The sequence below is a fragment of the Trichogramma pretiosum genome, unplaced genomic scaffold (assembly GCF_000599845.2).
Source record: "Trichogramma pretiosum strain Unisexual culture from Peru unplaced genomic scaffold, Tpre_2.0 scaffold56, whole genome shotgun sequence".
NCBI lineage: Eukaryota > Metazoa > Arthropoda > Insecta > Hymenoptera > Trichogrammatidae > Trichogramma > Trichogramma pretiosum.
Genome location: NW_019641680.1, coordinates 986,480 through 1,012,437, shown reverse-complemented (window position 1 = coordinate 1,012,437; position 25,958 = coordinate 986,480). Strand labels below are relative to the sequence as shown.

General features: G+C 36.6%; 4 protein-coding genes across 11 annotated transcripts; 1 reads left to right on the top strand and 3 right to left on the bottom strand.

Annotated features, from left to right (window-relative positions):
• Positions 1-434: 434 nt before the first annotated feature.
• On the bottom strand, positions 435-3,692 carry LOC106654639 (probable medium-chain specific acyl-CoA dehydrogenase, mitochondrial). Its single transcript, XM_014374596.2, has 9 exons — positions 3,144-3,692; positions 2,976-3,051; positions 2,438-2,605; positions 2,249-2,349; positions 2,093-2,173; positions 1,778-2,017; positions 1,580-1,720; positions 1,228-1,503; positions 435-1,156 (listed from the first exon to the last, which is right to left on the bottom strand). Exons 1-9 carry the CDS (start codon positions 3,156-3,158, stop codon positions 1,004-1,006), a joined length of 1,251 nt encoding a protein of 416 aa, XP_014230082.1. The 5' UTR covers positions 3,159-3,692; the 3' UTR covers positions 435-1,003.
• Positions 3,693-5,085: 1,393 nt separating this feature from the next.
• LOC106654835 (ribose-phosphate pyrophosphokinase 1) lies at positions 5,086-18,442 on the bottom strand. 4 transcript variants are annotated; one of them, XM_014374900.2, is made up of 7 exons: positions 18,356-18,442; positions 11,216-11,426; positions 9,934-10,117; positions 9,082-9,159; positions 6,448-6,671; positions 5,296-5,629; positions 5,086-5,199 (listed from the first exon to the last, which is right to left on the bottom strand). In XM_014374900.2, exons 2-7 carry the CDS (start codon positions 11,422-11,424, stop codon positions 5,107-5,109), a joined length of 1,122 nt encoding a protein of 373 aa, XP_014230386.1. In that variant the 5' UTR covers positions 11,425-11,426; positions 18,356-18,442; the 3' UTR covers positions 5,086-5,106. The 4 variants fall into 4 exon arrangements, with proteins under 4 accessions (XP_014230386.1, XP_014230388.1, XP_023316740.1 ...); XM_014374902.2 differs by lacking the exon at positions 18,356-18,442 and adding an exon at positions 16,015-16,194; XM_023460972.1 differs by lacking the exon at positions 18,356-18,442 and having other exon boundaries at positions 11,216-11,488.
• On the top strand, positions 17,475-20,874 carry LOC106654836 (ubiquitin-conjugating enzyme E2-22 kDa). 4 transcript variants are annotated; one of them, XM_023460974.1, is made up of 7 exons: positions 17,475-17,621; positions 18,725-18,898; positions 19,656-19,808; positions 19,887-19,969; positions 20,045-20,208; positions 20,283-20,414; positions 20,491-20,874. In XM_023460974.1, the coding sequence occupies exons 2-7, from the start codon at positions 18,833-18,835 to the stop codon at positions 20,508-20,510; spliced, it is 618 nt and encodes a 205-aa protein (XP_023316742.1). In that variant the 5' UTR covers positions 17,475-17,621; positions 18,725-18,832; the 3' UTR covers positions 20,511-20,874. The 4 variants fall into 4 exon arrangements, with proteins under 4 accessions (XP_023316742.1, XP_023316741.1, XP_014230391.1 ...); XM_023460973.1 differs by lacking the exon at positions 17,475-17,621 and adding an exon at positions 18,531-18,637; XM_014374905.2 differs by lacking the exon at positions 17,475-17,621 and having other exon boundaries at positions 18,537-18,898.
• Positions 20,875-21,851: 977 nt separating this feature from the next.
• On the bottom strand, positions 21,852-24,419 carry LOC106654694 (E3 ubiquitin-protein ligase RFWD3-like). 2 transcript variants are annotated; one of them, XM_023460971.1, is made up of 4 exons: positions 24,065-24,419; positions 23,551-23,883; positions 22,562-23,465; positions 21,852-22,449 (listed from the first exon to the last, which is right to left on the bottom strand). In XM_023460971.1, the coding sequence occupies exons 1-4, from the start codon at positions 24,099-24,101 to the stop codon at positions 21,909-21,911; spliced, it is 1,815 nt and encodes a 604-aa protein (XP_023316739.1). In that variant the 5' UTR covers positions 24,102-24,419; the 3' UTR covers positions 21,852-21,908. The 2 variants fall into 2 exon arrangements, with proteins under 2 accessions (XP_023316739.1, XP_014230162.1); XM_014374676.2 differs by having other exon boundaries at positions 24,074-24,419.
• Between the last annotated feature and the right edge of the window lie 1,539 nt (positions 24,420-25,958).

Genomic DNA, 25,958 nt, shown 5'->3' with positions numbered 1-25,958 from the left:
CGAATTTGGAATTGTTCTTTTCCAAACTGTGGAAGCGAATATTATCTAATGTGGAATGATAACTTTATTGAATTAATCTCTTTTATACACTTAAAGTTTGGCACAACCACTGCCGATTAAATAAACTATAATAGAAATTTTCAACCGTTTTGTTTGAGAACTTTCTTCTAAAAACTTTTTTAGTAAGGAATGCCGTCTTTGCAAATAAATCGTATTTCTCTATCCTCCAGTCGCGACAGAAACATCATTCACGAGTAAAATGAGCTTTTGAATTCCATGTTCGATTATAGACAAGGAGATCGATGATTTTTAAATAATATTATAACAGATATTATAATGGACTTGATAGCTAAAAAATACTAGACTATGAAATACCCACATTCAAATTTTTCGAGTAATTTTTGAATAAATAACTTTAATAAAGATTCAGTCAATTTATAACGTTTTCAAAACTACCTTTGAATAATTTTATTTATAAAAATGTTAATAACAATACATTTTGTTCACAGATTTTTAAGCCTACTGTGATCTGAATTTTATACATGTAAAAAATGTTCAACTCAAATCTAATTTAAGTGTAAAAATATTTTATTGTATAAAACATGCGTAAAATTATATTTTTTTCTAAGAAAAGCGATAAAATATTAACATATTACATGATTGATCATAAAAGGTTTACATTCGTTTATGTAAAGGATATAAAAATAATTAATATCTTCAATTTTAATCTTATATACATCTTGGCATTTCGTACCATTAATTTCGAATGGTATAGATAATTTGATTGAAATTTAATCAAAATTTACGCGAATACAATAGTAATCTCGTAAAAATCGTGTGCATTTTTTTATAAATTTGATCTCTCAAACATATAATTATGCTATACTTTAGTATAAAAAGTTTCATTTTTAACCCAGTAAATAATAGTTGTAGAAATAAAGTTCTTGAAAAAAAAAACACTATTATACAAGATCTAGATCGATCAGTTTTACCAATTAAGCACTTAGTTTCCACCTTTCAGTGCATTGGCAAAAAGTTGACGAGATATAATCAGCCTTTGAATTTGAGCTGTTCCTTCATAAATTTGATAAATTTTAGCATCTCTCATTAATTTTTCAACTGGATAGTCTGTATTAAATCCAGCTCCACCAAAGATCTACAATTTGATAAAATTTAATAAAATATACTTTCTATGATGGATTATTTTCAACTGAATTTAATTTTTACCTGAACAGCATCGGTTGCACATTTGTTCGCTATGTCTGCAGCATAGCACTTAGCAACACTGGCAAGCATGGAACCATTTGGTTTTTTATTATCCAAAGCCCATGCAGATTTCATCCATGCAAGTCTTGCAGTTTCAACTGATATTGCCATATCAGCAAGCATGAAAGCTACTGCTTGATGTTCAGCAATAGGTTTATTGAAAGCTTTGCGTTCTAAAGAATACTTAGTAGCTTCATCCAAAGCCCTTTGTGCTAATCCAACAGCACCACAAGCTACCTGAAATAGTACAACTATTTAGTTACTCTGGTCTAATTTAGTTATAGATTCAGTAAAAGAAGTTATGAAATATTACCGCTGGTCTAGTTTTATCAAATGTACCCATGGCAACTTTGAATCCAGCACCTTCTCCTAACAAAACATTTTCTTCTGGTACTCTAACATCTTCAAAAGTGACCATACGAGTATCTGATGCCCTTTGTCCCATATTGATTTCCTAATAAATTATAAAATCTATAATAACATATTCTAATTTAAATATCTTCTTTCTTACCTTTCTTCCAGGATGGACACCTTCCCATTCACGTTCAACAATAAATGCAGTAAAAGCTTTTCCTGCAGGGGCTTTAGGATCCGGGTTAGTTCTTGCCAAAACAAAATACCAATTTGCTACACCTCCATTGGTAATCCACATCTTTGTTCCATTTAAAATCCATTCCTTGCCTTTTTTGACGGCTTTTGTTTTAACTCCGTTCACATCAGATCCTGCTCCTGGCTCAGTTACGCAGTATGCCTGTAAATACCAAAAATAATTCATTATTTACTCACAACGTATAATTATACCTTCTATAGAATGTAATTAACTTACAGCCACCAAAGGTTCTTCAAGCAATCTTCCTAAATACTTCTTATGTTGTTCGTGGTTTCCAGCCATGATGACAGGAGTTTGCTGTTTAAATTAATTTTATTAAATAATTTATTTAAATAAAAAAATTATTCAAATAAGTAAAAATGTAATACATACACCTAATCCTGATGCTTCCAAAGCAGTTTTAATTCCAGTGCATCCATAGGCAATTTCTTCACTGACAATACAGCCATCAAAAATATTGAATTCCAATCCACCTAGAAGAAAAAGAAGTTAAAATTATTTTAGTTATTAAATTTTAGGGTCAATAAATACATAATAAATTTGATTATAACATTTACGTACCAACACTAGCTGGAATATGATGATTCAAAAGACCCAAATTCCAAGCTTTTTTCACAATGTCCCATGGATAATTTCCTGTGCGATCATACTCTGCTGCGACTGGTATAATTTCATCTCTGGTAAACTTACGAGCAGTTTCCTGCATTTCCCTTTGAGTATCAGTGAGTTCTACATTACAATAAAAAGTGTTATTTATTTTAGATATAATATACTAGATGATTATTGATAATAAATATCCTTTTACATGGTATCAAGTACGTTTATTTTGCACTTCAAAATTTCATAAGCTTGACTCATTATCATTATTTTCGTGGTAAAAAATTAGATTGAACATCAATTCGAAAATATCATCAATTTCACTCATAGCTTTTATCTTATGATTATGATATGAATGTTATAAATATGTCACACTCGAGCTATATACACTCTTGAGTATTTTTTTTCTATTTGCAACTATTTGAACCAAAATAACTTATAAAACATGAAGAAGCAACGTAAAATTGGACAAATTTAAATGAAAACATATTGGAAAACTCACCAAAACTGACGTTTTTGACACTCGAAGTTGTTGAGAAAGGTTTTGCAACATTTTTCAAGAAGGCTGGGTTGATGGCCTGATAAGCAAATATAATTCAATTACCAGCAGTTCTTACTTATTGTAAAAAAGTAACTACGATTAGATTAGAAATATCTCTAAAATAGTTACCTTTCGTAGCATCATTGTTGCAAACAATTAGAACACTACAGTACGAAGCAGACAAACAAATGCACGTCAAACGGGTTCTACGAGTCGAGCCCCACAAGTCTCGATATGTAACTTTTGCGATGTTTCACGATGACGAAGCAGATCGTAGATGATAAAGATTGTTTTGATGCGAAGAACAAGAAGCGTTCGCGGCCAGGAGCTGAATGAGCGATTCGCGACGATTACAGCAGCTGTATAAAATTCGCACTGAATAGGTTATTGAGAAGCCAGCATTTCTTATAAAAAAACATGTTTATATCGTTGACGGACTCGGTTGATGGTGGAGCCACCGTATTGCAAATATTTTGCAGACTGAGCGGACGAGTTGACGGGAACTTGGATCGGTTGCTTCTTTTTGAAATTGACTTTTTTGAAGTGGACTAGTAAAACTACTTCACCAATTTTTTTGAAGTTGAAAATAAGTCAAAATTTAAAACTTTTTTTAATTTAAATGGAACAGAAATCCGAGATATCGATGAAAGCTCAATAAAATAATTGATTGTCAAAAAAGGAAAATTCGCGTGTGAAGTGAAATATTTCATAAAATTGAGTAGCAGTTTCCATTCTCAATTTGGTTTAATTTGCTCGGTAAACAAGAAAATAGCAATTTTGGAAAGCAGGTTCCAATATGTTTAACTATTTCATAATTAATATCTAAAGGTTATTATTAGTTGTGCAGACAGTTAATGAAAAATAATATTTCTGGTGTGTTTGTGTTTATTGTACTAAAATAAAGCTATCAATTTTTTCGTGAATTAAATTTTGAGTAAATTATAAAAAAAAGTTATCCTTAGACAAATAGTCGCAATCTTACACAAATACGAGATTTACAATAAGTAGATAGTTCATGTACAAATAGTGTTGAGTTATGTGTTGGCGAAACTCATTAACAATAATTATTTCTCGTGCTTATAAAATACATCGCACAGTTAATGCATAAATGATAAAATAACTTAAGTCAAAAATTTTAATGTATAATACAAAAAATACAGAAATTATCATCATTTGCATTTATCAATTAATAATTCATTGTTCTGTAATTTCATAACTATAAAAAAAAGACCATTTTCAACGTTCTATAAAGTAGTTAACCGTTGATCGTGCAAAAATCCCTCATTGAAATCACTATGATACATTTTTTGTCCTTGCTATCATGTGAAGCCTACGCTCAATAAACTACGAAAAAATAGTCTATTCATTTCAATGGTTCTAAAACTAGAAAAAGAGCTATACCATTCATTTTTAATGAAGATAACATTCGATTTCATATTTTCAACGAAAACGATGTCAACTATTAAAATTGTCAATTAAATAGTCACTAATAATAATTGGATTGCTACAAGTGCTGGCCATCATTCAAAATAGTATATATTTGTATTATTTTTTTAAAATTTCATAGTTTTCCTTACAATTTGAATTAATTTATTATATGTTTCAGAGCGAAATCATGAAAAAATTAGTTCATCGTTTCGAAATATCTTTCAAAAAAACACAAACAAAATCTATACATCATCATCATCTTATAATGGAATTATTTAAAAAATTATAAATATATTTTTTGAAAACATCTGTCAAGTTAACAGTTATCATTTTTCATCATACGATTAGTCAAGTTTTCAAGAAGAAAAAAAAAAAGAAAAAAAAGGACTTTTTTTGTATACCTAATGTTCCGTCGTTTTCACATCAGTCATCTTTTGAAAAAAAGCAGTTAATCTCTAGAGGATCGGCTAGTTGGAATTCTTAAATTGTTTCAAAAAAGTCATAAAAAGTTTGTTTTCCGGTCCTCCAGAGATCAATCCAAGTTACAGATCATTTTAATTCGATAAGTTGCAAGTGATGTAACTATTTACGTCCCATCGAAACGAGCTTTCAGTACGTATCGAAAATACGTAAATGTTTTTTGTTTTTTTTAGAATTTACAGTCTTAATAAGGGACGTTGGAGAACAAGTAGGAGACGGATTCTCCGTTGTGAGTCCTTCGGACAGCCTCGGCGAACATCATGGAAATGTCGATGCACTGTGGAGAAAAGAAAAACGAAATTCGATTAAAAAAAACATCGTCCAAGTTTGTCAAAGCACAACTCGGTGAAAAGCAAGAAAAAAAAATGCATACCTTAATTTTGGAGCACTCCTTCATGTGCTCGTCCTGGGGAATGGTGTTCGTGACGACGACGGCCTCGAAGCACGCGTTGTTTATCCGGCTGATGGCGGGCCCGCTGAAGATGCCGTGCGTCAGGATGGCGTAGACTTTGACGGCCCCGGCCTCGACGAGTTTGTCGGCGGCGTGTACGATTGTGCCACAGGTGTCTGCCATATCATCAACGAGGATGGCTACTCGGTCTTTTACGTCTCCGACTAATACCATACTAGCGACTTCGTTGGCCTTCTTCCTTTCTTTGTGTATCAGAGCGAAATCCACGTTTAATCTGTCGGCAATGGACGTAACTCTGCGAGAAAAAAATAATAATAATCACGTTAATGAGGATTTTCAGAAAAAACAATATGCATAAATTATCGGCATTTTAATTCGAGTGGCAAAAATTTGGATTCTCGTTATCTTAAAACGTGCGAAATTCACCTGATTCTAGATAAACGCTTAACAAATTTCTACGAGATTGTGTGAGTACATCGAAAATAATTGTGCAACTTCGTCAAAAGTGTTTCGTGCTCGACCAACAGCAACATTATCGATCTTCTCCACTTTTCTCCGTCAAAAGTTCACGGCAATGACTATAAAATTCAGGCGAAAGTTTGATCGATATGCGCGCCCGATGTAAATGCCTATCTTACACGATAAATTTAGAGAAGGACGTTTTAACCGATCTCGCGTCGATAGAACGAAACATTACTCGAAGGTAAAGAGAGACCGACTATTTTTATCCCCGCGGAATGTTAAACGATTACCTTCGATGCGACGGAATTAATAGTAAATAATAACATGCAATCGACAATTGAATTATCGCTTCTCTCTCTCTGTCTCTTTCGAATTGAAAAAATTTCCCGAATATCTAAAAATATAAATCGCCGCGGAGGTTTTTCTAACGATATTCTATAATGTTCTCTTTTTTTTTCATGGCATGTAAGAGATAATTATGTAAGTGGATCGAACGAGATACGTTGATGTTGCAATAACCATCTTAAATTTCACAACGTAATTATATACGAGAGGCAAATTTTCCAAGAAAATATACAATAAATCGAGATGGAGTTATTTTTTTCTTCAACTCGTTGAAGAAAAAAATGGGTTGCAAAAATATATACACACCTCTTGGCACCGCCGGCGTCGGGCGAGACGATGGTGCTGTTTCGCCACTCGGCGATGTTCTCTTTGATCCACTTGAGCACGGCTGGCTCGGCGAACAGATTGTCCACGGGAATATCGAAGAATCCTTGGATCTGGCTAGCGTGGAGGTCCATGGTGATGATATGGTCAGCACCCGCGACCGACAACATGTTGGCCACCAACTTGGCCGAGATTGGCGCTCGACTCTGGAAAAAAATTCGAACGAAATGGACGATTAGACGACTTCGTGATGTGCCCTCCGCAGGCTCATTATCTTATGATAACCCCGCGTGTTTGTGTGTCTCTTGCTCGTCATCAGCCTGCACGCTTCGTTTTTTTTTTTAAATAATTATTTTTTATAAAAATAGTATATGGTCTATTTGGTTCAATGTGTTTACCTAATTTATTAGGTATAGTACCCTAATATATTAGATAATTGTTATATCGATAGAAAGTGCATGAAGGCCAATCGAAGTCCATTTGCAACTACCCACTGGAAGAGCTGAAAATTTGCTTTGTTAAAAAAAAATAAAATTGATAAAAAAATTACACAAAAATTGTTCAGTAGCTCTTGCGTAAATTTCACAACGGGAGGGGACAAAATATGAATATAATAATTTTTTTTTTTTTTTTGCTCGCAAATCAGTAGAGAAGTATTTTTTCTTTTTTATATGCAACAAAAAAAAATAGATCGAAAAAACAAACTCGTATCACAACAAAAAGACATAGAGAGAAGAAAAAGATATGTTGTTGCAAATGCACCCCACAGATACAAAACTCGAGACAGTATTTTTGCATAGGCATCAATTTTCCTACTTTAATTGAATAATAAAGGCAAACAAGCTAATTAAAATACACTCATAAGCCATTGCTAGTATGCTTTATGCATTCCAAGTTCAAGTGTTATTATTTTGAATAGTTTTTCATCTAATCTTCACAAATTTCGAAACTGAAAGTAATTTTTAATTTCAAGATTGAATCTTTCGATCTTTGATGATTTAACTTGAAATAAAATGATTGAACAGAAATGAAAAATATTTTTCAATCAATCAATCTAATAATTGAAGTGAAGGGTACAATGAGTGTATTTTCCAAATTACGTATCTGACCCCATTTCGTGCATTTAACGAATTTGTATCATTAAACTGCTTTGTTAATAATAATTTCTCAATATCCCAAGTTTGAGAGTGAGATAAGTTTTATCAAGCATTAAAAGAATGCCAGTGACAAAATAAAAATATCGAAAAATATATTTTGCCATTTTTAATGGTTTTCTTCATAATAAGCTTTTTTCGATCATGGCTCAACGAAACATTCACTAAAAATGCCAAAAAATATATTAAATTTTTTTTACTTCCACACTGTTATTGCAATTTTTATAATTAGAGCGGTAAAGCTTCTTTAAAACGATCGAGGAAAAATGTTATCAATTTAAGAATTATGACTGTTGAGAAGCCAATTTTATAACTTTTCCTCTCGTTGTTTTTTTTTTATTTATAGTTAAGCATCTAAAAAAGCAAGCAAACTATTCACAAGTAAAAGTGACATATCCCACATGGAAAAGCCTGAAAAAATGTCCAATACGTTATTTACACTATTATATAAATATTTTGCCCTCTCAATCGTCAACTGTAATCAGTGTACATCTTTATTGAATATTACGCATCAATTCACGAGGGTGCATACATTTTTCAGTGTAAAATATGTATTTTTTTTTATTCTAATTCAAATCTGATTAAATGGGATTAAGTTGTTAGTCCTATAAAAAAATAATAGTATTCTTTTCAATGTAACGGAATAAATGCTAAAAACATTATATTATTTCAGAAAACTGCATTATAAGTTGGTCATCGAGTTTTAATTTTTTCAGTAAGTATCAAACGCTTCACTCGAAAATATCGTTCTTTTTTGGCGAATTTCAATTTTTTATACTCACTGTTGATAGGATGGTCACAAAGTCCTGCAAACACCAAATTATTCAGAACTTTGTTGAAAGATCATATTTTTTTAATCTATAATTCAGTTTCTCCTGATACTTTGAGTTGAATTTAAATTTAGAAACTAGGACTAGAAATCGTCATCATCAATTCAATTTTGATTTTCTAATTTGTGATTTCTAAAAGAAATCGTGTAGGAATTTTATTATTCCAAAAAAAAATTTCCGTCGATATTTGTGAGACGTTTAGGGCTTTTTTAAATTTCAAAAATAAGCGTATGAAACAAAATCCCAGAATAAATTCATATGTATGAAAGAACCAAATAAATACAATGATGAAGTTGTATTTCTGCTATAGGAATTGGTTAAACATAGTTATGTATGGATTTACAGTTTCCTATGATGTACTGTTGAATAATATGTTTAAATTTAATGATCATTTGATAAAATGCAGTCAACATTTGAATAAAAACGTTGAAATATGCATTAAAAAATTATTTTGTCTAAAAAAAAGAATGGCTATTATTTGAATATGTGATTATAAGGCTGTTTGATTTGAATGTTGATAGTGAGTGTAGTGATATCTACATTCCATTTGTGAATTATTGCATTACTTCCATTGAACCAAGCTATTTGATTTTAATTTAATCTATTTGAGAAAAAATAGCACCACAAGTTACCCTGAATTTCCATTCGTTTGACTTCATTGTAACAATTTGACTCTTAGACGAGTCTGACTTGTCCCCACCTTCACCTCCCTGTGAATTCATCAGTAATAGAAATACTTTTATGTTATAAAAAATATATTTTTTACAGGTGTCTGGCTGTATTAAACCTAAAACCATCGCCTTGTTAAAAACTGTAACTTTGCTGTAAATTTAAGACAAAGAGTAATATTTTCTCAAGCATTAGAGACTAAAAAATTAAGATTATCATACAGCTATAATGACAGTAAACAAACAATAAATATATAAACTCGAAGAAGTCACAAAAAATAATTTAGTAAAATTAAGGATCCAATTTAAACATAAAATTGTCAGCAATGTGTATGCACATGTAACTTTTATAAAATTTAATGAAACTTGTAGTGTGGTTATTGAATGGAAAATAGTAATGTTAATTATATAATAGTATATAGCTACTCATAACATACATTGAGCAACAGTAATGATACACTACTGATAGCTGAACTTCATAAAAAATAGACTAAGTAAATAACAAGGCACATCTACATCAAGTCTCTGTTCAAAAACTAATTACTATATATCATTGAAATATTTTCAAGAAAACATTCAAGGACATTGAATAATCTCATTTGTCTTGAGGTACAATATTCAAATCTTTTGATAATTTTTTCCTAAAACTGTTCAAAATAATTTCGAACTCTTTGAACTGTGAAAGATTAAATATTGATAAACTATCTTTATATTCATTTCATAATTCAAAATGGAAATTTTCAATATCTCCATAAATGCATTTTTAAGTAGAATAATCCTATGACAATAGAAATTCCTTAAAACACTAAGTTTTACCTTGTCTTTCTTATCCTGCCTGGCATATGGGAAGCAAGGGATAACAGCAGTTACCCGGGAGGCAGATGCAATCTTGCAAGCGTTGATCATAATAAGTAATTCCATAAGATTATCATTGACTTCCCCACTGCCGCTCTGGATGATGTAGACATCTTCTCCTCTAACTGACTCACCGATCTCCACGCTGTAATATAAAATGCAGTGATTAACAACACTTTTCCAAATAGTTTAATTGACTTGTATTAGTTTTATTTTTTTAACTGAAACTTTGAAAGGCATCAAAGCTGTAGAAACAATTTTACATTCAGAATAAAATGATTCACGCAAGAAATGGCTCTCACAGATCTCTCAGATTTACGATAAAATCCTCGTCAATTAAGCTGACAGAACTCGAGCAGATAAGGGGAGAAAAAAATACTTAAAATTGCATCGCGGCACAAATGAACAATCTTCGATATATTCAACTCGCGAGGAGAGCAGCGTAAATCGATCGAAGATTCCGATTCAGAAAGAAACCGGGTGAGAAAATTGAGATTTTTCGTGCGATCAAAGAAATCGTCGTGGTACACGATTTTACGGCCTTTCATAAATCGAGACGCGTAGAAGAGGAACATCGGTGTCAATTGCATGTCATTGGCGCAAATCCGATCGTCGCCGTCGGAAAAGCGTTAAAGGGCAATCGCCGTATACGGCTTTAAATTGTACAATAACAAAAACATAGTTTCGGAAGCGGAGTAATGACCAGTGCGTAACAACGCCGAGCAGCGACGGCGCAGAATCGATGGCCATTCAAACTTGGTTACCGCGTTCGAACACGTGGTTACCAAGAGGCGCTTCTGCCATTCTCCTCTCATCATTATCATCTCGCATCTTCCTTCTCTCTCTCTCGCGCACAAATCTCTTTCTCTCTCTCGTCGAATCCGCGAAATCGCCCGTGCGCCGCCGTCTCCGATTCCGAACGAGCTCCAAAAAGCTGAATAGCACAAAAGAGATGAGAAAAAAAAATCTCCGCGCGTGTATGCAAAAAAAAAAAAAAAAAATGCGCCGAGGGAATGGTGGTACAAAGGAGCCAAATGAAGACGCGTGTCGTGCACCGTGCGAGTCGTAACGGTTGACATTGAGCGCCGATTAAATAAATGCATGTAACGAACGACGACGAGAAAGAAAAAAACAACACTGAATTCGCCCGGTTTTTCGCACAGTATATCCAGCAAAACAGAGTCATCAGCGGCAGCAGCAACACAACGCACAGAGAGAGCAGCAGCAGCAGCCAAAAACTCACCAAGTTTCGAGGTTACTGAATTTCTTAGTGACGACTTTGCCGATGTCGATGCCCAGCCTGTCGACGATGCGCTGGGCAAGGTCCGGATGGGACGTACCGCTGAATACTTTGATGTTCGGCATCCTGCTTTGCAGACTCGAGCTGGACCTCGGCTTTTCCAGGTTTGCTCTCAACAAGCTCCGGGCACGCACTGGCTGTGAGACGGGCATCACTGTGTCAGCTTACCGCGACGCAGCAGCACCACGGCAGGCGGGCACAGAGGCAGGCAGCCAAGCCAGTAGGCAGTACGGTCGCCAGTAGGCAGCAGCGGCAGCAGCCATCATCATAGTATTAGTATAGTATGTAATGTATACGCCGACGCAACAAGCGCGCGACGGCCCCAAAGTAGCAGTTTTGTGTATTATTATAGGATTATTATATTATAGAATACACATATAGTGGAAGAGGAGGAAGAAACATAGAGAGAGAGAAAGCAGCCGTTGGCAGCCGTGTGTGTGTATGTGCGAGAGCGAAGGAGATAGACGAGAGAAAAGAGCGCACAAGCCCCCAACAGCCGCAGCAGCAGCTCCGCGCGTTATATTATCGGAGTTGACGCAAGCGCAGGCCAGCAGCAAAATACAATTCGGAGCCAACGACACACAGCAGCAACAGCAGCAGAAGCACGACGATTTTGATTGCCAGTCGGAATCAGTCGTTATCAGTCGAGGTGGTGTATCGGTCCATTCCGCGGGGGTCATCGTCGTCAGCGAGAGACAGAGAGAGAAAAAATCGGTTGGCAACCGATTTTTGTTGTTTTAAAACGATGAATGTGTCCATTCCACGCAGTTGTAGGTGACCGGTACGGAGAGATGCCATGGATGCCATGAAACAAAAAAAAGAAAGACACACGCGAACGCAATTATTACTCTGCACTGCATGATTCATTCTTCATGGTGTAATATTACATTTTAGCAATGTTTACGTTACTGTAAAGAGCATAAAGAAGGGAATATCGTCGAACGTTTTCACGATCGTTCGAAAATGTCCATACCCCTGAACGTGTTCCGTGCAATGCTATAGCTACGTGGGAGAGTCGTTGAAAGATCGCCGATTCGTTCGATGGAAAAAAAAAAAAAAATAAAAACAAATTCCAAAGTATTCCAGCGAAAAGTCGGCATTATGTAACGCGAAAATAGAGTCGGTCTCTCGTGCACGAGATGCAACATATACACATACGTATATGTGCTGATTATATTATATATACATCGACGGGTCTATCTGTTACATGTTATAAACCTCCTTCTGTGTACACAAAACGATATCAGCTTCTACTTTTTTTCTTCTTCCTCTTCTTCGTCGGTACACGTGTTATAGCCGCACGAGCTTCATATACGAGTCTATATAATTCGTCGCTCTCGAATCTTTATACGCGCACGGATGAATCGATGATGTTATGCGGGCTTAATCGAGAGTGTATTATTATAGATTTAAAAGTCCGGCATTCGTAACGAGATGGAGAAGTTTTTGAAGTTTCTCTTAGAGATCGATCTAATACAGGTCTCCCGCAGGCCTTATCTCGGGCATCTTCCAAGTGCCGATCTTATAACGTACATAAAATTCGAACGATATGCAGCTATGCGCGCATTTGAATCGAGAAAAGAAGGGAAATTTTCATTTTTCGTGGGAACAAGAAGAAGGAGAAAATGTAGAATTATACGTTGGCGAAGAAAAGCACGAGATTTTGTTTTTTTTTTTTCATAGGCGTGCAAAGCTTTCATATATAGTGGGTATTATTATCATATACGAACCGTCCACCGGCATGTCTCGTTCCGCCATTTGAATCTCTCGTTCCATCTCTCGAAAATCTACGATGGAATTATATATATACTTTGGATTTGAATTTATAAGTATATTAAGAGGGAGATATACGACGAATCCGCCTATATAGTAAAAGAGAAGAGAGAGATGAGGCGGCGCGCATATACATACACGCGTATATAAAATCTTTCCGCGACGCGATCACTGCGCGTATAGAGCAAAAGGCAATAATATATATGAGTCTTCTTTCTGTCGTCGTCTCTCGGTGCGGTGTGCTCCAGTTGTTTATTATATATGTATACGATAAAGCGCGAAGAGGAGATTGTGCTGCGAGCTGAGCTCTGAGCTCCGAGCTGCTCGAGAGACTCTTTTTTTCTCTCTACATACACACTCTTAGCCGCGGATGCCATTGAAAAATATGTTTGCGCGACTATATAAACAAAATAACTCCGCGGAATATTCGATATTATGTGTACGTACTACTCGGCAATTTTCCTTTTCGATGTGTGGAAAAGTAACAAAAAAGAAAAAAAAATGTATCTATATACTTGCTTGTCGAGCTATATGTACGCATGCGAGCGACGACGAGACAGTGTGTAATTACATCCATGCTCTCGCTCCATGCGACTTTGTGCAATTCGTTAAAAAAAAAAAACAGTGCCATCATCCGGTCGCGCACGACTCGATCCACGTGTTGGGCATTACATATTATATGGACGATGTAACGATGCAACGCCGAGGGAATATATTCATTTATAAAACATTTATTTTCCGAAATGACTGGTCAACGCGTGAATTAAGAAAATTTAATATAAAATCGCTAACGTGATTTGCATTCGTGCGCGTTCGTTCGTGCGGTTTTTCTCCGCCTCGATCGGAGGAGAGAGAGACGCCGCACCGCGGCCGCGGCGCGCTCGTTATCGCATCGGTTGTGCTTCGTACACATTTTATAAAAGAAAAGATACGCGACGCGGCGATCGAGTTCTTCGCGACCACCACGAAGACGCGCGCGGCGTATAAGAGAGAGAGGAAGATTCTTGCGGCAGAAAACTTTGTCGAGTGCAGCGAATAATACTATATAAATAATATTACAATCTATGTACATTGAATCGAATACGATAAAAAATATATCATTCTTCGCTTTTACGCTCGAATTTGTGCACTCACAAGTTCATTACATTTTTATTGCGCTCGCACGATCGAGCGATTACGATCTCTCGCGCGTCGCGTGCGAGACGATCTCTGCCTTTTTCTACGCACACACGATCGATTGACATAAGCTGATTAAAAAATTAGAGTAGCTCGTGTGGGTGTTTTTCGACGACGCTCGACTTGACGCACGCGTAAACGTGCATACACACATACATCATGTATATTTGCGAATAGATATTGTGTAATTCATCGGAGAGACAAACGCGAATTATTTTAGTAGCTGTTATTCCGCATTCCGTGCGCGTCTTTTTTTTCATGTTAGGCTTCGATAATACAAGTTCCAAGCTCCGCATAGATAAAAATCGATTAAAAAAAAAATACGCGCGCCTCTCACTTTCAAAATACACACCCATGTGGGACTACTATACGTACGGCCTTCGACGTATAATATGTAATAAAAAAAGAAAGAAAAAGAGATACAAAGTCAGAGAGAGAAAGAGAGAGCCGGTTGTCGCCCCTATACGAGAGATGGAAGTTTTGCCTACGAAGTCTTCGAAGTTCCAAACCGATTTCTAGCCTGCTTATGTATTATGGGATAGGATAAATATAGATGAGAAATAATGCAAAAAAAAACAGAGTCATCCTTTAAATTCCAAAACAAACTGCGAAGAAATGCCGTGATTTTAGCATAAGTGGGTATGCCGATGCCGCCACGTGGGTTCGCAGCTGTCTCTCTCTATCTCTCTCGCGAATTTATAAACGACGCCTGGAGCCAGGGCAATTCTCGATGCGCGTTACAAAATGTATCTGTATGCGCCCGATTGCACGTAAGCATCTCTCTGAGCGATGACTCGAGAGTTTGAGAATGGCGAAAATTACGGAATTTCTTATTTATTTATTGTTTAACGTTAATCATTTTTAAACAGTTGAAATCATTGGATGATGAAAATTTGATTTTTGGAGTTGTAAAAGATATATTTATTTATTCGACGATCTTATATTTTCTTTGCTTATCTAGGAGTCTCGCGCGAGATGGCCCAAGAGGCGATAGAAAGAAAACAACGTTTAACGGCCATTGACGGATCAAAAGATACACGGACATGATACTGTATAATCATGCTAAGAGTTCAATCGCGTGTGCGTAACGCAGGAATCATCTCGCTTTTCATTTATATTTATTTCTGGATTTCGTTTTTATACTTCCATCGAGATCTCGGGATAATTTCCAGTTTCTTCTTTTCTAATTGTCACGCGATAATAGTTAAAATAGCCGTTGGTCAAAAAAATTTCTCTTTTTATTTTATCCATCGAAAGTTCATCTTTTCCAACGAAATCGACTCTCATTGTATCGGCGAGACATTTAATCTATGTATGTATGTGTGTTTTTTTGCGCGCGACAGCTTCGCGGGGAGTCGCGAAAAATCATCAAAATAAACATCTTCTGCGAAGCTCCGATAACAGATAATGACGGAGTCTATATTGTGCAAGTGTAATTTTTTTTTGCACGAAAAATAACTCACAACAACGATCGCTTTTATACATCGACAGTAATGAAAGACACAGCGTAGGGTACTTATACCAGTGATTGACCGCTTTCGACCAGTAAATGACCACTTTTCGATGTGCAATAATTATCGTTTTTCCTTGTTAAATTACGATCGAACATAGAAAACAAGATGCATCATTCACTAAAGAATTGAATAACGTCCATACAAATGTATTTTTAATTGTTTTTCATATGATATATTCCAAAATGGTCATTCACTGGTACTCGGTCATTGATTGGTCTGACTACCCTATGTAATTAAAAACAAAACGAGAAAAAAAATGCATACTGCGTTCGCACTAACCTATTCGGATTACAGGTGCGCACTGGGGAGACCCAAAAGAGAGAAAGACAACTGTTTTTTGCGAAACGTTAAATAAACGCGTGCGTACTCGTGGATTTTATTAGGCTTTCAGCGATCGACACGATATTTATTTATTTATTCTCATTTAATTAACACTCAACCGCGAGTATCATTATCGAAAACAATCGTTTCTCACGTGTCTCGGCGAGTAGTCTTGGAACTAATATACGGCGCGAATCGTCACGTGATCGTCGTCGTCATTACGAAAATTGCGGAGAGCCGCATAAGCTTCGAAAAGGATGAAAGTTTGAATACTCGATAAAAAATAATAAAACACGTTTGACGTCTTTGAGAGAGAGAGAGAGAGATGCACGCAAAGCAAGCGCGCCATCGGATTAGAATGACGTTCTTTCGGGGGAGGGAACTTTCTATACATTTTGAAAGGCGTGGAAAAAAATGATCCATTAGGACAAATTAGTTGGGACTTTCTAATTGATTGTGACCGATTCGAGCATTTGATCGATCGACTCCAACGAATACATAATAAATCTCATTGCTCAAAAAGAAAAAAAGAAGCTTAAGAAGCTATCACCGAGTTAGAGTAGCAAATAGATTCAAAACAAGTTTATTAGCGATCTTTACTCGCCACATCGTTTCTGTCAAAACCACGTGGACGGCTTATAATGAATGATTATAGTCATGAAAATTATTCGCACGTGGTTGTTGTTCGATGGAAAAATATTATTAATACGTATTAATTGAACCCGGTAGAGCTTAATTGGCATCCTCTTAATCTATAAACAAGTTGCCGCGCGTGTAAAAAATAAAATACATCGTCGCACAACCGTTGCGGCAACGATTGCCAAAACCGAAGAAAAGCTTATTATATAGTTCGCGATCGAACGGGATGTGCAGCGATTCTTCGCCAACGAGGTGAAACAATGAATTTGATCGATCGTCTGCACGAATTAATCGAGAAATTAGTACACAAAAAAAAAGAGTACGACTCGTCGTCGACGACGTCGCTCAAGTCTAATGAACTCAGCCGGCGTAGCTATATCGTTGTCTATAACGACACGACGCGAAGAACAAAGCCCACAGAGAGATTCACGAGTCGATACAGACACGCAGCTATACACACGCACAGCCGCAATGCCAAAGTCATCTAATATTAGCCGAAATGTTTCGATGTCGCGTTATAGGTATACATTAATTAATGCCGCGCGAAAAGAAAAACGTGCATTATATGTATATCGGAGTGGCGCGACCGAACGGTTGCCTGCGAAGCTGCTGCTGCTTTTTAATGCCAAAAATTCACGTGCGCGCACGAGCACGGCACAAAGAGAGTCGTGTCGCGAGCGTGTCGTTGGTATTAAAATCACGATGAAAATCGTCGTGAAAATGCAGTGAGGAGCGAATCTCCGTGCTCGTAAGGAGGAATTAGAAGTCGAATCGTCGTCGATCGCGCCAGCGTATACGCGCGGATTATACAGTTTGCAACAAAAATCCAATTGACGATATTTGTTTGGCTTCTCTTAACACTCGTACAATATCTAGGTGTGAATTGCCTAATTATCGGATGCAAAGTGCGTTACATAGACACTGAGGTAAGTACATAAGCTCGTTCGCAGCAGCTCCGATTATGCACTCTCACACACGTATAGACGGTATAGTGTCTCGAGTCCCATTATATGCATACAAAAACAACACCACGCATGAACCAATGCGTAACATCTGCACGCGGCTGCTCTATCTGCTTCTTCGCTGTCAATTACGCGGGCCGCGGCGAGACACGAACCTGCAAATAGTCTCGGAGCAGCACGAGATTAAAACCGTCTTTTCGAATTTCCGCATCGCATACCTATCGAATTCGAAAATTGCCTGCTTGTGCGCGGCGCACCCGCTGCCCTGCACGCACACATACTTACTTACTCATGGTATAAAACTCATACACACGTATTTTCGCACTCACCGTAATATACTATTTCACTACTACTACTACTGTATATTCCGGGCGTTAGAAGAGAGAAAGAGACAGCGAAAAATGTGCACAACGTGCGACAACTTATACTACTCCACTGCCTCGGACACGCAGACGGCTCGTATACTAGCCCGTATACATCGGAGTGCGTAAAATATACAAAATTCGCCGAGTTATAGCAGCGGTAGCGCAAAAAAACACCTCGACTTTTGGCGCTTCTGGTCGCTCCGATTGTAACTCCGCGAACAACTGAGCCGAGAGAGAGAGAGAGAGAGAGAGAGGCTGGACAATTCGCACTACAGTATACATCGCGCGAAATCAAAAGAGGGATTACATTACGAAATTGGCCGCCGAGTTTACCTGTACTTTCGATTCTCAACGATAATACAACGAATGTAAGGCGATGATCATCCCTATCGGACCGCTGTTACTACTGGCTTATCGTTGTTGAGAGAGTTGACTCTCGAGAGTCTCGTGCGGACACACCGCGCGCGGTGAGAAGCACAACAGTCACCACGACCGACATACGAGTACAACACACGTATATACCAATACATACATACACGAAGACACGGAGAATTCATTGCTGCTCGTCGCTAATAATCCTTACGCATTATATACACATTTTGAACAATCGCCGCGGTCTCTCTCTTTCGCACACGCTTCATACGATACGCGATACAACTGCATACGATTTCGTCAATTTCTCGAATTTACTCTGTCCCGCAGTGCATTAATCAAGGAAGATCGTGTGGTGGTGTCGAGGCAACCGAGAAGAGACATCGAGCGCGAGAGAGACGAGGAAGAATCGTCTGCAAAATTCAACCGTTCAGGGCCATGGCGACGAACATTGCAGCCCAACGTATTAAACGAGAGTTCAAAGAGGTTATAAAGAGCGAGGAGGTACGTTGAAATTTAATACGCCGATTGCTACCCGTGGCTTGATTCTTTCGCGACGATGTGCTCTGGGCGATGCGTCGCGCGTGTCACTCCGGCGTTCGTCGAGTTTTACGGCGATGACGATGACGATGATGATGATGATCTCGTCGTTAACCCTAGGCCACCGACGTTGCGTAATATTTTCGTTGGTCTAACGTTGTTTTGATTGTCGTGTGGTCACAGGCTTATACCTGACCCCCCGGAAAAATTACTTTTTTATCGTAATTTTTCGTTCTGTTTTTTTCCACTTCAAAATCAAGCGAACGATGCTCCAAATTTGACAACAACTTCGTTTTTGGGGAGTTGTTTTCGTTGATTCAAACTTCAGAAGTCAGCGCATGATTTTGAGAAAAGCACAGATTTATAAATTATTCAATGCGAAGTAAAACTCACTCTTTTTCCTGTCCATCTTGTCCTGGGGTACTTTGGCTGTATTGTTTTCTCGCTTGCACTTTATAGACTTATTCACATTTTGCTCAGAAGCAGCAGAGAGCAAAAACTTATATTGGAAACAGTAAAACTGTTCAATATGATTTATGCGTAATCTTGTATCGTTTCAAAGAAATATATTCATGATTAAAGTGACTAGGGTCAAGGGTCAGCCATTATCTTTCTTCGGATTCATATTATTTTGGCTACTGCTTTGAAATAATGATATTTAGCATAGATGGTTTTACTTGTTCATTAATTATCGATTACTCATTTGATGTTATATTTTCAGGTGGCACAATGTTCTATTAAAGTGGAGCTTGTAAATGACAGCTGTGTAGAATTGAAGGGAGAAATTGCTGGACCTCCAGATACCCCATATGAAGGTGGAAATTTCGTTCTTGAAATAAAAATTCCAGAAACATATCCTTTCAATCCTCCAAAAGTAAGGGGAATTATAAATAATATTAAAAAAATATAACTTTCTTGGTAAATAGCAATCATTTTCTATGTTAAATTACAGGTAAAATTTACAACAAAAATATGGCATCCAAATATATCATCAGTGACTGGAGCCATTTGTTTGGATATATTAAAAGATCAATGGTATAACTTAGTTTTAAGTGTAAATGCTTATTGAATAATGTAAATGACAGTTTTTCTGAAATACATATCTTGTAGGGCTGCAGCAATGACTTTACGCACTGTATTATTGTCCCTGCAAGCACTATTATCAGCAGCTGAACCAGATGACCCACAAGACGCAGTTGTAGCAAAACAATATAAGGAACATCCAGAAATGTTTAGACAAACTGCTAAACATTGGACTTCAGCTTATGCTGGTGGCAAGTTTCAAAATCAACTTAATTATGATTCAAAATACATTTTAATTACATTGTAATTATTCAATTCCATTTAGGACCATGTAAAATGCCCGAGTTGGATGAAAAAATTAGACGACTGACTGATATGGGAGTTGAGGAGCACCAGGCTAGAGTTGCATTATCAACATTCGATTGGGATCTGGAAAGAGCAACAGAACAAATCTTCAGTTAGTGATGACTATAGTCTAACAGCTTGAACCTTATAGATCATCATTTTTGTTACTTAAATTATTCTTGCAACAGGCTATCAAAGAAACTCATAAACTGCCATAATAACCAGCAAGTTCAAGTGCAAGTGACAATTAATATTTTAAAGAATTTCATGAAAGACTAGTTAATTGTTCAATGGCTGATAGTTTATAATTATTATGTAAAATAGGAGCTGAAAAAAGTGAAGATAATGAACGAAACGTTGTGGGTGTGCAAAGTAAATTTCAGGTTGGTGTTGCACTGTAGATGCATTTCTTAAAAAATTAAATTTGTTACAACAGATGGTGTTACTAAAATTCGTATAGAATCGGTCACAAAGAGAGCTTGAAGGGCAAGTTTTTGTCATTGATTTTTCCTTTTTTATAATATCATACACTGTAATTTTTGTAAATGTGATATTTATTCATTGACCAGGTTAACTGGTTTTATTCATAAAAAAAAAAAAATGAATTTAAAAATATATATTTATAATAAAATGCTGTCTTTTTAATTAATTGATTTTTTTTCATTGACCAATGTGGTTAGATCAAACAATTGTTGCAAAAAATGTATTGACAGATCAATTATTGTACTAGCTACTATTATGTTAAAAAAGATAAATAGACAACCATTAACTATTAAGCTTTTTATCATCAACAGAGAATTTAAATATAAATATACCAACTTGTACAAAAAGAATGTGTTTTTATGTTATGTAGTTGAAATATTAGAATTTGTACATTTTTGGTGTTTGGTAAGAGCTCTTGTTGCTCTTGTGTTTGTTATCAAGTACTTCCGTTTTTAAAATTTTTGGAATTTGTAGAAATGTACAGTTTACATTCCATAGTTCATTATTAGTTACGCGATCATTGCTAGAAAGCATCACAATTGATTAATGTGTCTTTGCAAATTTGTTTATACATGAAATTACATAAAATTATAAAACCTCAATGCTTGACTATGTCAAATTTTTAATTTCATTTAAATTGCTTAAAGTTAATTTACTATCATGTTAATCAATTTAATTAATTCAAGTCATAATTGTAAGAAAATATATTTTGTAATTCAATGTATTTCAGTTTGATATGTAAATTAATTACTTAATAAATAAACATTAGAAGTTTAAGAAAATAATCATTATTTTTATTACTTATAACTGTATCAAGTACAAAAATATCACGGTTGATTTTAATATAAAAAATTAGGTAAATCTACTCTGAAATATTTCACATGCTTACATATAGTTGTAATTTCATAAACGTAAAAATTCACTTTAAATTTTCTTATTAATAGATTTTTGAATCCAGTCAAAAGTTATGTATTCATTGTATGATACTTTTGAACTTTTTCTTAAAAGTAAACTCTGTGAATTTTAATTGCACATGTTTACATTTTCATTAATAACTCAAGTTAAATAAAAAAAATCAATATTATTTATTATTTTGTACAGTATTATACAAGAACTTATGCACTTAATATTGTTTGGATTTATAAAGCTCAAGGGAGTCTGTAGAGAGCACCGCTTGAAATAAGCCATTATTTTCTATTGAGCACATATCAAGTGCATTTCCTTTATAAGGAAATGAATATTGTTCTTCTCCAGTAGACATATTCCAAGCTTTAATTTTTTTTTCACTTTCACTGAAAGCTGCTATTAATGTTTCGTCTTTTAAATTCACAAAACATGGCTTTGATAGAAATTTAGCACTACTTCCAGTTTTGAAAGTGTGGACAACATTAAAGTTTACTTGGTTCTCGTTTCTTTCAAGAGAACACACTAGATGCCTTATATCAGGCTCTTCATCATTTCCTCTGCACGATAGTATGACATGATTATTTTTTTCATTAAATCTGAGTGATGTAAAGGGTCCTTTTAAGTTTATTAGATTTTGCGCATACTTGCTTCCTTTAGCAGCATAAGCTGAGCATGACTGCAATTGACATGATAAATATCCTCCTGTCAAGAGAGCTGGGCAATTCTTTGGTACAGAGTGAAGAGATACAACAGGTGATCTAAAATTGAGAATGAAAAAGAAATTAATATATTTAATGTAGAGAAACAAAACAATTTACTTCATTTCATTAGGGTAAAGTTTTGAAAAATATTGGATAATTTCAAACTTACTTATCATCACATCCAGCATTAATATTTTCCTTTTGGAAACTTCTTATGTCATATTCATAAATGGTTCCTCTTGTTCCAGCGACACAAAATGTATTTCTTTCATTTTTGGACCAGCAGCAGCTCCATAACGCAATGTCTGTTTGAATTTGTCGTATCATATTAGATGATCTAACATCTACAAGGACCAATTTTTTATCTAATCCAACTGTAAGTAATGTGTTCTCTCCTTGAGGTTGGAAACACATATCTCTAATTTCCAAATTATGTAATTGATATGGAGGTGATAACGTCATGTTATCCATAAAAAGTCTGTAAACTGATTTTGAAGAAGATGTATAAAGATAATTATGTGTGGAATTGTAAATTGTTACTCGTCCACTCTTAATGTCAAATGTTTTAACAATTTCTAATGGTGCAGAAGTATCAATGGATAGCAAACTTCTCCTTTGAAGACTCTCTGCATACTTTTTTTCAAGCTCTCTGTACTTGAGATTTAACTCACTAATTTCTCTTTGATGATAATCTCTCAAACCTCTCAAACTCTCAACTTCTTTCTCACATCTCATCCTTTTATCTACTTCATCTTTTAGTGCTATTTTAACTTTATTTAATTCAGACGTATCTACAGCAACAAGTTTTTTTGCATACAAAACTCGTACATCTCGTGGTCCAGCTTTGGCATTACATTCAGGACATCTATTGTGTCTGGCGCTCAACCACTGAGTAATGCAACTATGTCCGAATAAGTGACCGCATTTTATGGCACAGAGTCTGTGTTCTCCGCAGTTGTCCCATGTGTCCAAGCAAATCGAGCACTTGTCAACATCATCGTCAGCAGGTTCTGGAGCAACACTTTGTCGGGGCAGTGTGGATACTTCGGGATCAAGTCTTATTCTCTTTGCAGCTATAAAAAATGAAAACAAAAGCAATTCAAGTAATGAAAAATTTCTTTCAAAACACAGCAAATGAATCAATGAGAAAACAGTTACCTGGGCTGACATAATCGTCGTGGTCACGGTTTTCCTGCACATTGTTGACCAATACCGCCACTGGAGCTTGATTGGGTACACTGTCACGGACTTCTCGTTCAGCTCCATTATTACCTCCATTATTATCCTCTCTTAACTCAACTACCGCAATCTCATCATCATCGTTGTGTGAAATCGAACCATCGGAATCCGAATCTTCAGAGGTCGTACTGTGATCAGACGATTCGCTGGAAATTTCCTCAACATCACTCATATCTGAGCTGTCGTATTCTGGGCTAATATAAAACTCATCATCCGTATCATCGTCCTCATCATCTCTGAATGCAGGGTGCCCTGCAAAAAATTGAACACTAATGAAAACAATGTGAAAATTTTTGAAAATTTATCGCGTCCGAAAGCTTCACTGTTCTCTTTGGCAGCGACACGATTGGCGATTGAGGTTATTTGTTTGTAAACACGCTACAACCAAAGAGAGGCACAAAAATAGGGTAAGGGATAAGAGAGTAACAATTACCCAACATACGTCTGTTCATGTATTCGTTGGGCAACATCGTGCGTGCGATCCTCGGTGTCACGGAATGGCCGGCACTCGGCAGCCAGGGTCATCGGGAGCGTAAATAAAAAGTCGAGCCGAGATTGAAAATAATCGACGTCCTTTGTCCTCGTCAAGGAGATTCGTCGAGCTCACGCAGGCCGCCTTGAGACCACGTGGAAAATGCCTGCCGTCTTTGTTCCAGCGATTCCCAGTAAAAAATCCTCTATTTTCGTTCGTGAAAATAATCTCGAAAGCAAACTCTATATAAGCAGCCAGTGACTGCATGCGACACTGTTTACTACCTCGCGCGACTGCGGCGAAAGTATATATAAGTTTGATCTCGATTCACGATGGTTCACAACGTGCTCTGACGCATTTTATACGGGCGGTTTACTCATGCAGTGCCGTGTGCGCGACTCGAGAGAGCATTTAAATCCGTGCCCTGTGTTTTAACCCAAATTTCGGCAAACGAAAAACGATATATCGAACGTCGGCGGGAAATCGACGTCGTCTTCGGGTGGAAATTGGACAAACGCATTGACAATTGACATCGGTGAATTCGCGCACCTTGTTCATTTGGGAAAATTGACTTACACTTCGAGGAAATCTGCGTGTTTTTGTTTGGTTTTTTTCCTACTCAACTCGGCATTTGACCGATATTAGAAAACTTTTCGGTAAATTCATAAAAATTATGACTAATATAACTCGAATAGATAACGAAACAGGTCAAAGCGGTAGATTCGACAAAAAAAAAGATATGTTATTGAGCAATCGATTTTCAAATAAAATTGCGTACAACCGAAAACGTTATTATTATAATTACGAGTAGCATGCGGTAAGTGCAAATTTACCGTATACGTTCGGAAACGTACGAAATCACACGCCCGAAATTCGACGCACCGACTCGACGACGCGATGGAGGCGCCAGTCGTAGTACGTGACAGTCTTCTTCGATTCATTCTTTTTAGCAGCTGAGCTGCGAGTGTCGTATGGCTCCATTTTAAATACCCAATATATATAGCTACGCACACGCACACACACCTATATATGTATGAACCTGAGATATAGAGCAAAATAATCGGCCCGGTGGCGGCGGCGGCGGCGACTCCGGCGGTTCCAACCAAGCTGCTCGGGCACGAACTATTTTTAGGGGACACATCGTATTAATAAATTTTCGCGCGCGCTTCGACTCTCTCGCCAGTCGCCGCAGTCTTAAAAGCCCCGTTAAACTTTGCACCGGACGAAGAAGCCTCTTGCGTGCGCGCGCGATATTACGCGCGCATTCGCTTTTTTCGGGTCGACGAGTGACGCGCGCGATCCCTGATCTTTGCCTCGTTAATGCGACTACTTATTATACGATCGCGAGATGAGACAACGCGAAATCGGTAGGCGAAATGTTTAGGCTTCGATGCAGGACGATGAATAATATAAGACTGACCCGACGCGGCCGCGGTCCGTCAAAGGATATCGAAAAATCGGTATGGTAACGATTTTTTCGAGACTCCTACACCCGATCCTGTAACCGTCCGTTTGAAGTTTATGTTCGGAAAAAGATACGGTAATTTTTTCACTTCTTAGAAAATAAATCGTACGATCTAAATAGCGATGTAGATTGTCTCGCGATCGATAAGAGTACATATGTTTATCCGATTTCATCGCAGATATTTATCGGACGTTCGCTGACGGAATTTCAAAAAAAAAAAAAAAAAATGCCGATCTCTGCGACACGGCGCATATATTCGTTCACGCGGTCAAGAAAATTTAAGCGAAAAGTCGTAAGCTCCGCTCTCCCCGATCTTTTACATTGAATTTTTCCAATGGAGTATTAAATATCGCTCGACGATCCAAAGATAGAAATAAATCTCGGTGCTCT

Excerpts from the sequence above, each read along its gene's own strand:
- LOC106654639 (XM_014374596.2), bottom strand. Across the intron at positions 2,018-2,092 it reads TTGAAGAACCTTTGGTGGCT|GCATACTGCGTAACTGAGCC; the intron begins GTAAGTTAATTA and ends TGGTATTTACAG. Across the intron at positions 1,157-1,227 it reads GTGCAACCGATGCTGTTCAG|ATCTTTGGTGGAGCTGGATT; the intron begins GTAAAAATTAAA and ends ATCAAATTGTAG.
- LOC106654835 (XM_014374900.2), bottom strand. The coding sequence starts at position 11,424 with ATGCCCGTCTCACAGCCAGTGCGTGCCCGGAGCTTGTTGAGAGCAAAC. Across the intron at positions 10,118-11,215 it reads TTCAGTAACCTCGAAACTTG|CGTGGAGATCGGTGAGTCAG; the intron begins GTGAGTTTTTGG and ends TTTATATTACAG. Across the intron at positions 6,672-9,081 it reads CAAACGAATGGAAATTCAGG|AGTCGAGCGCCAATCTCGGC; the intron begins GTAACTTGTGGT and ends ATTTTTTTCCAG.
- LOC106654836 (XM_023460974.1), top strand. The coding sequence starts at position 18,833 with ATGGCGACGAACATTGCAGCCCAACGTATTAAACGAGAGTTCAAAGAG. Across the intron at positions 18,899-19,655 it reads AGGTTATAAAGAGCGAGGAG|GTGGCACAATGTTCTATTAA; the intron begins GTACGTTGAAAT and ends TTATATTTTCAG. Across the intron at positions 20,415-20,490 it reads AGCAACAGAACAAATCTTCA|GCTATCAAAGAAACTCATAA; the intron begins GTTAGTGATGAC and ends TTCTTGCAACAG.
- LOC106654694 (XM_023460971.1), bottom strand. The coding sequence starts at position 24,101 with ATGTTGCCCAACGAATACATGAACAGACGTATGTTGG. Across the intron at positions 23,466-23,550 it reads CGACGATTATGTCAGCCCAG|CTGCAAAGAGAATAAGACTT; the intron begins GTAACTGTTTTC and ends CATTTTTTATAG. Across the intron at positions 22,450-22,561 it reads AATGCTGGATGTGATGATAA|ATCACCTGTTGTATCTCTTC; the intron begins GTAAGTTTGAAA and ends TCTCAATTTTAG.